Source organism: Pseudorasbora parva, chromosome 1 (assembly GCF_024679245.1).
Source record: "Pseudorasbora parva isolate DD20220531a chromosome 1, ASM2467924v1, whole genome shotgun sequence".
NCBI lineage: Eukaryota > Metazoa > Chordata > Actinopteri > Cypriniformes > Gobionidae > Pseudorasbora > Pseudorasbora parva.
In genome coordinates, this window is record NC_090172.1 from 44,410,441 (window position 1) to 44,419,348 (window position 8,908).

General features: G+C 35.1%; 1 protein-coding gene across 1 annotated transcript; it reads left to right on the top strand.

Annotated features, from left to right (window-relative positions):
- The first annotated feature begins 1,544 nt into the window (after window positions 1-1,544).
- On the top strand, window positions 1,545-3,167 carry gtf2a2 (general transcription factor IIA, 2). The gene is made up of 4 exons (XM_067451053.1): window positions 1,545-1,766; window positions 2,341-2,445; window positions 2,606-2,732; window positions 2,833-3,167. The coding sequence occupies exons 1-4, from the start codon at window positions 1,695-1,697 to the stop codon at window positions 2,856-2,858; spliced, it is 330 nt and encodes a 109-aa protein (XP_067307154.1). The 5' UTR covers window positions 1,545-1,694; the 3' UTR covers window positions 2,859-3,167.
- The last annotated feature ends 5,741 nt before the right edge of the window (window positions 3,168-8,908 follow it).

Sequence of the window (8,908 nt, forward strand, 5' to 3'; positions counted from 1 at the left end):
TGGCTCAGATTAAACCCATCGAAGACTATAATTTGTGCAGTATTGATTTTTAAGTAATGTAAAATGGTTTAATGTGATTTGTTTTTTTGAAAGCGTATCTGTATTATCGTTACGTTCTAGCCTACTGGATGAGCAACTTATCACAATTTCACAACTTCACAACTGTATTCTGTTTGCACCTTATTGTGCATCTTTAAGATGCCATTTTAATCATCAGTCTGTAACTGGTAGTTTACCACATTGTGTCAATTAATGTATAGCATATTGATAAGAAATATCTATTAAATAGGCTAGTCTATGTAAAGATGTTTAGCAGCCTAATTTAATTCAGTTATAGGCCTGTGTAACTAAAACGTTTGTATTTTGTACATTTCTTTGTAGCAAACCACACACATATACATAAACACTCTTCTCAAACAGCATCCCAATATTGTATTTAGTATATATCAACTGGATTAACCTGGTTTGTTAGTTTTAAATCTGAAGTATTGGACCTCTTTTAAAGGAATAGGAACGCACATGATACCAGTCCTACAGGATAGTAGGATACTATAATAACAAACAAATTATCTAGGCTAATGTAATTTTATTTCAAACAGATGAGGGAAATAAAGTGGGTTAAATTCAAGCAGCTCTAAAGGATTTAGAATAGTTACAGAATAATCTGCCTGCACTTGAGCTGTTGAATGCTCTGTTGATCATTTATTGTTAATTACATAAATAAGATGTTTATTAAGCGAAGCAAAGATTTTGCTGAAAGATCCACAACATATAAGAGTGCATGGCTTATCCTTCAATCAGATGCGTGAAACTTGTGTTCTTTGCTATAGCAACGTAGTGCAGTTTCGGAATGAAACAATCATGAGAAAAATAAGTTGTGATCATGAGAAAACAACTTATCTCAAAAAAACAAGATAGAAAAAAATAGTAATCCATGGCTGTTAGGGCTTCTCTACTGTGAGAGCATATTTTGAATAGTTAAAAATGTGTTTGTAGGCCTATTCAGTGTTTAAAAAAAAGAAAGCGTTACAACCGAACAACCGAGGCGAAAAACATAAAAAAAACAGTTTTATTTGTGATTTATCTGAGATATTTAGTTTATTATTATTTATTATTTAAAAAAGAAAACCTCAAATATATCCTGTTTCTAATAACATCAGTTCCTGTGAAACAAAAATGCACAAAGTTTTAAAACAAATCATTGAAAATTCTTTCAGAAATGTTCAGATTACAGCATTTTACAAAGGGACAAATGGGAGAAGTTCCGGATTGAACTTGTCATCTGCTGCCATCTTCTGGCCTTTTAAAGTTACTTGTAGAAGTCTTTGTAGGCTACTCGATGCTAAATCATTGCCTACTTATCAAACAATGAGTGATAATGTTGCATAATAAAATGTATATGTGACTAATAAATATCTCTTCGTTGTTTGTTTGTTGTGTTGTTGTTGTTTTTAGGCTGATATTTTTTGTTTTTAGCCTCAAAGATAAAAATGTACGTCTGATAGATGATTTGTATCCTCGTACAACTCAGGATCGGAGGGAGATGTATGTTTGTCCCTCGCGTGTTTCCGTAGCGCGATCGGTCTAAGTTTGGATATTGAGGAAGTGCCAGCCAGCGGGCAAATCACAAAGCATCAGCGAAGATCCTACGGTTATTTTAAACAGTACGTTCGCGTTCGCTCTGAAAATACACTATGGCATATCAACTCTACAGAAACACGACACTCGGAAACAGTCTACAGGAGAGTCTTGATGAGCTTATTCAGGTAAGATTGTTGAATCAAAGTGAAGTTATCTAGCTTGATTGCTAGCCAGCGCATAATGATGTGATAAATTGATAAACAAACATAACGGGATAAAGACGATGAGTGCACATCCAGTCTTCAACCTTCAATTGTTTATTATATCATACGTAACTTAAGTGTTAAAGCCTATCATTTGTATTAACATGGTTACTAATGTGTCAGTTTATTGGTGAATGAGTGTTAGCTAACACCAGCTGTGTTTGTAAGCGAGCAGCTCTTTATGAGAATAAGTTAACTGCTCTAGTGAATGATAAATTAATTATTTTAGTGCTGCTTAGAATTTTTTGGTTTAAATGACTGCAGTTTGGGACACAATCAGAAATCCGTCTGACACTGTGTTTAATAAGAGTTTGTTTCTTGGCGCTTCATTCTGTATGTGTAACGTACACGCTTATGTCTAATAATATTAACCACACAAGTATTTTGTGTTTAAATTAAATAATAATACAAGCCTAATGAATAAAGGTTAATAGTGTGTTATGAATTCTCTCGGTAATGGTAAATATTTTTTTCTATATTTTCCCTCCATTCATAGACTCAACAGATCACACCACAGTTAGCCCTCCAAGTACTTTTACAGTTTGATAAAGCAATCAACACAGCACTGGCCAACCGGGTCCGCAACAGGGTTAATTTTAGGGTGAGTCAAGTCAATGCTTTATATCTTATTGTTATTATTATTTTTTTTACAGAGTATTTACATAGTTTTGTCTGCTTATGGAAGTTCTTTAGATAACTAGCATTGCCTTGAGATCTACAGCCATGACACTAAATATAGCTGATCTTTGTTTTATCCATAGGGATCTCTGAACACATACAGATTCTGTGATAACGTCTGGACGTTTGTTTTAAATGATGTTGAGTTCCGGGAGGTGACTGATCTCGTCAAGGTGGACAAAGTAAAAATTGTAGCATGTGATGGAAAAAGTAAGACACAAGTTGGATTCACTGTGCTGACATTATATGCTATATTTTCATACTTTATGGTGTGATGCAGTCCTCCTAATTGAACGTTTCTCTGTTATAGACACTGGATCTAATGCAGCTGAGTGAAACAAGTTGAAGAGAGAAATGGAGTCAATTGAGTTTCTGGCTGATGGGGAAGGATGACAAGAACTGAAGACGAGGCACACAGCGGAGGGGACTGTGTATATATTATTTATTGCAAGAAACAGTTCTCCAGCCTTCATACACCAACCTGCTCAGTGAAGGACTGACAAACGTATGGAGCACAAAAGGCCTTGGATGTCACAAGAAATTTTTCTTTTTATAAATAAATATATATAATTTTCATAGAAATGCCAATGCTTTTCAGTTTGTTACTATTTAGCTTATTCTCTAATAAACTTGTTTTAAAGGTGATTCTCTTGTTGTGGAGAGAGTTTTTATGGTTTCTCATGGGTTTTTTCCTCTTCTTTTTCTTCAAATGAACAGGATAATAGAACTGTATCAGGAAATGACCTTAATCATTTTTTGATTTCTGGTTGTCCATGCATACGCTCCACTAAATGTGCAGGGCCATGATCACATCTACATTTTTTAGTTGGCCAAATTGAACTTTGAATTAAATTGCATCAATTATCAGATATTCAATTTAGCCAACTGAAAAATTTAGATGTGATTTTCAATTGAGGCATGAATAAAAAAAAAAACATGTTTTGGCTGAAGGCTTAAGATGAGTCCCAGATGAAAAGGCATGTTTGAGCTGTTCTAACTGAAAGTAACTTGTAGCTGACACAAATATGTTAGTGCCATTGTTTTTATCTGAAGATGCACACCAGTAATGTTTTTTTTTCTACGAAATGTTTATAAAAGCTATTTAAATGTCTTAATTGAATTAAAGCCTAATCTTAGTTTAATCTAAACTCAAAACTAAAACTCACAATTGTTATTCTGGTCATTAACATGTGCATTAATATCAGTGAGAAGACTCTTGTTCATTATTCTATCATTTATAGGAGGGAACAAGTAGGTGATTGCTGCATTTTCATTTTGAACCATGTGTGAATTTTTTAATTTGAGAATCTTTTGGTTTTTACCTGATTATGGTGATAAAATTGTGTTCATATATGTGCTGTTAACTGATCTCGTCACCTGAACATTAGTACATGAGTGATTTTGCTGCACTGTTCTATTTACTGCTAAGCCCTGCAATTTGGTTTCTTAATACTTCCCAAGTCATGATCTAACTGGGTTTTTTATATATATATATATTTAGCATTAGAGCCATTTTTATTTTACTTTTACCCAAAGTAGATTTACCTTCAATCACCATTTATTAAATCTCCTGCATTAAAGTGCATCACTCATAGGGCAACTCCATTAAGCCTGATTACACACACACACATACAGTAGCCGGGGAAGGGGGTCTTTGTGTCAGCGTCATACTATTTGCATCTCGCTGTGTCTGTATTAATCAGTCTGGCTGTGGGATGCTGGAAAGGGACCATCACTATTTTCAGTTGAACATTTTATCTGCTGGACACAGAGACTGTGAAGCTACATGCTGATGACTGGACTTTAGGAGCTCATTATAAAGATGGATAACAGAGGACTTGGAGGGAAAAGGGGCAAAGAGGGGTCCTTTAAGCGTGCATCTATTAAACGCACATCCTCTGGATCTCAGAAGGTAAGAGACCTCAACAAACTTTGAATTCCCCTCTATCTTCACCTCTTGCAATTTATTGGGTTATCTGAAGTTGGTTAAGAAACATGCATGTATATTCATGCTCGGGACCAGAGCTGTAGCTAGGAATTTTGGGCCCAACAATTTCAATTGTTGTGGGCTTGTAGAATCATTCCCACTTCTAACCCGACCAGCTATGGTTATGTTTGGGCATAGCAAATTAACCGAAGTTACATTGTCTTATGCATTTAATATTTTTAGGATTTGGCACATTTTTGAATATCTGACTGGTTTTACACTATAAAATCAAGCAGTTTAAGTTGCAGGTTTGTATGATGTTAACAAAAATGGGGATTTCTGTTGGTTATATCTTTTATTGGCAGTGATTTTGGATAGTCAAATACGTTTGTGTAAACCCATTTGGTGAATGCACTGATTCCCATATGGTGGTCTTGATCTCTTAGGTTGAGCTCACACACTTACACTCATACATACAGAACAAAACCTGTTTTCAGCATTGTCCTCTAATCTCTAATGGCCCAGTAAAGAGCACTGGCCTGGGTAGCTTAAACCCCTGTTCTCTGTAATTCTCAATCTTGTGTGATTAAGGCAGAGTTCTGTGGAATGAAATCCAAATACAAGTGGACAAAAACAAAACTTAGTGGCTTTGTGTTTTCACAGGAATGGAAATTCAAGGTTGCAACAAAATTTCCAGCTCTGTCATGAATCCAGTGACCTTCCAAATCTGTAAACTAGGTAGCCTACAAACTGACAAGCACTGTTTTCCCGTCTCAAATGCTAAGTTATCATTTGCAACTGAACATGTTTGTTAATCCAGTGTTCATGAAAACCCATTTTTAAAAATTGAATGTTAAAGATTTTAGGATTATAAAATAGTAGTCCTATACACACTGTAGGATTGGGGGGGGGGGGGGGGGGGGGTGTCAACAATAGTCCATTGTAATGTTGGACAAATATTCATTCCCAGAATCATGCTTTTGGGGAATCACAATGAGCATACATTGTATTTTTCTGTGAAATTATATTACTTGTAAACATTATGGAAATGTTAGCCTCCATTTCCTATTGGCAAACAGTGTTATTTAGCTTTTTGCTTGATTTGCTTAGATGAGGATTATCTGAGTTGAGCTTCTCACAGAGCTCCTTTATGTAGCTGCTCACGGGGTAGACATGTGTTAATGTGAGAGCTTTGTGGGACTAAATTTTAATTATGGATCAGTGGGAGCAGATTTTTCTGGTTTTCTCTTTCTGTTTAATTTACCAGTCAATTTCAGGAAGCTTGTGGACTAGGGAAAATAATGGCTGTAAATATTTAGATGGTAGCATAGATAAAACAAGAAATACACTCTCCTAAAGGATTATTAGGAACACCTTTTCAATTTCTCATTAATGCAATTATCTAATCAACCAATCACATGGCAGTTGCTACAACAGCAGAAGACCCCACCGGGTACACTGTAAAAAATTATATGTTCAATAAGTTATGACAACATATGTTTTTACATTGGTTTAACTCATCAAAATAAGTTAAGCAATGTTAAACTTGTTTTTATTAGTTATACAAGATGAAACTCATTTTTTAAAGTCAGTTTAACATAATTTAAGTTGAAATAACTTAAACATCCAAGTCGATTGTACTGCAAAAGTTCAAAATTTGCCTTTTTTTTACAGTGTACCACTCATCTCCACTACAAATAGGAAAAAGAGGCTACAGTTTGCAAGAGCTCACAAAAACTGTACAGTTGAAGACTGGAAAAATGTTGCCTGAACTGATGAGTCTCGATTTCTGTTGAGATATTCAGATGGTAGAGTCAGAATTTGGCGTAAACAGAATGAGAACATGGATCCATCATCCCTTGTTACTACTGTGCAGGCTGGTGGTGGTGGTGTAATGGTGTGGGGGATGTTTTCTTGGCACATTTTAGGCATCGTTTAAATGCCACGGCCTACCTGAGCATTGTTTCTGACCATGTCCATCCCTTTTTAATCATTTCAAATTGGTTTCTTGAACATGACAATGAGTTCACTGTACTAAAATGGCCCCCACAGTCACCAGATCTCAGCCCAATAGAGCATCTTTGAGATGTGGTTGAACGGGAGCTTCGTGCCCTGGATGTGCATCCCACAAATCTCCATCAAATGCAAGATGCTATCCTATCAATATGGGCGAACATTTTTCTAAACAATGCTTTCAGCACCTTGTTGAATCAATGCCACGTAGAATTAAGGCAGTTCTAAAGGCGAATGGTGTTCTTTTAGGTGAGTGTATGGTGTGAACTAAACAAAACTAAAACAGAGCATACACATGACAGGCCTATTAACTATTTCTTATTTTTACATTTTGTTTTAATCAGTCAACTGAAGTATATCATATAAACATTTATAACAAGTATTTGTCTAAAAGACAATTCCCATAACAATGTAGTTTGAGAGAATGGTTTGTGTGACTGTCTAGCTTCAACTCTGGGAAAATATGGGTGTCTTTCTATGACCAAACCATTTAGGATTTGGGAGAAATGAAGCTCTAAAGATGTCAAAAGCTGTCGACAGATGCCTAAACACAAATCTCACATGTACTTGGGACAGAGCCAGATTGTATTTCAGCGACACTGCACTTTGTGAATGAGGGTGCTTGTGCTTAATTTGATTTCTGTATTCTGTTTTATTTATTTATTTTTATGTAGTGCTATTTCTAACATTGGAAAGTTTTATAGATCCCTTTCTGTGGGTAAAATCTTACTGTTTCCAATATAAGTGCTAAATGAATGGCAAACTTTAGTCAGGACTTTAATCATTGGCATCTTCCTTCCCAGTTTATCTTAACAAACAGCATTAAGAAGAGGTTTGGGGGGGCTAATGGAGAGATTAGCATGTTGACCAATGAGGCAGATTAGAGAGCCTCAGAGTGGGCTTTAGTTTGCGGTGTTCCAGTGGATTGGTCATGAGGTTCCAACAGGATTATCTTCAGCAGTGGTCATGAGACTCTGAGACTGAGGTCCAGCACACGTGGTCCAGGGCAAAATAAAGACCACAGCTGCATAAATGAAGGCCACGGGCAGTTGAAGGCAAGCTGGAGGAAGACTTCATGACAAGCCTGCCATTATGTAAGCCTTTTGTCTCTCTCTTTATCTTCTCATGTAAGTGCCTGTCTAGCAAGTCAGTTTGAGCTCAAGAGATAATGTTAATAATGATACCTCAGATATTCATTGGTGAAATATTGTTTGAATAGGGAAAGGTGCAGTTTACAAGCTTTTGGTTAGTCATTGTAACCCGTTTGCCTCCCAGTCTTGGCTTTGTTATGAGCTTGTTCCATTAAAAGACATTTTTTTGCATCCACAGCATGAATTTTCCTTTTCAGTGATGTGTTTGGCTTATTATTGGGGCACTGAGGTTCAGGCATATTTTTGTAAATTTCCTTGTGACGCACAACATTAAGCTGATCACATTTAAAGTTCCTTCGCTTCACTGCTGTCTTCTGTGATTTTGTTTAAAATATTTTAAGTTCCACAAACCTTTTTTCAAATGTTGTCTTAAATACAAGTGCCATTTATAAAAGAAAGTAAACAATTATGAGTGGGAACGGTACTACTGTATATATATTTGACATATTAATTTCTTTTCATAATGTTGTCTAAAGTGATTTAATTTACCCAGCGTGCTTACAGCTGTTATGAAAACAACAAATACACTATATACTCAAGGTAACTGTATAATCACAAATCTTTTTACAAATTGTGCTATTTTTATTCTTTTCTTTTCCACATCATTAGTCAGAAATAATTTGATAATCTGCAGAACAGCTTGTTCATTTTTTTAGCTGCTGGGAAAAAAAAAAGAAATTAATGGATTACAAAAGTGATTTAGGAAATGTTTAGACCGAAATGACATTCCACCTGAAATGACTGAGTGAGTATACTGAATTCTCCTTTTTTTGTTGTTCTGTTTTATCTTGCAGGCTCAGAAGGCATGGATTGATAGGACATTTCTAAAAAGGGAGTGCATTCATATATTCCCCACCAAAGAGCCCAACAAGTCAGTATCCATGTTATATTAACTAAAAACCTTTAAAATAAATAAAATAAAAACTTTTTTATTTAAATAAAATTCAAATATTAGATGAAAAAGTTATACTTAAAATAGAAATATTAAAGCTTACACAAATGACTTAACCTTAAACTAATATTAAAATGAAAACTGATTTTCTGAAATCAGTCAAAAAAAAGAAAGAAAACTGAACTAATTTTGCAATATTTACAAAGTACATTTAGACTAATTACTAAAAAAGAAGTTAAAATTAGTGCAACATAATAGTTGCATAATAATAAACATGCTTGTTCATTCAGCACTCAAAGAAAAGTTATTTAATTAAAAAAAAAGGATGAAGTGTGTTATGGTGGTTAAATATGACTTTTTTCCCCTTATGCTAACTGTTGTAGGTGCTGTTGTGGTCAACTGG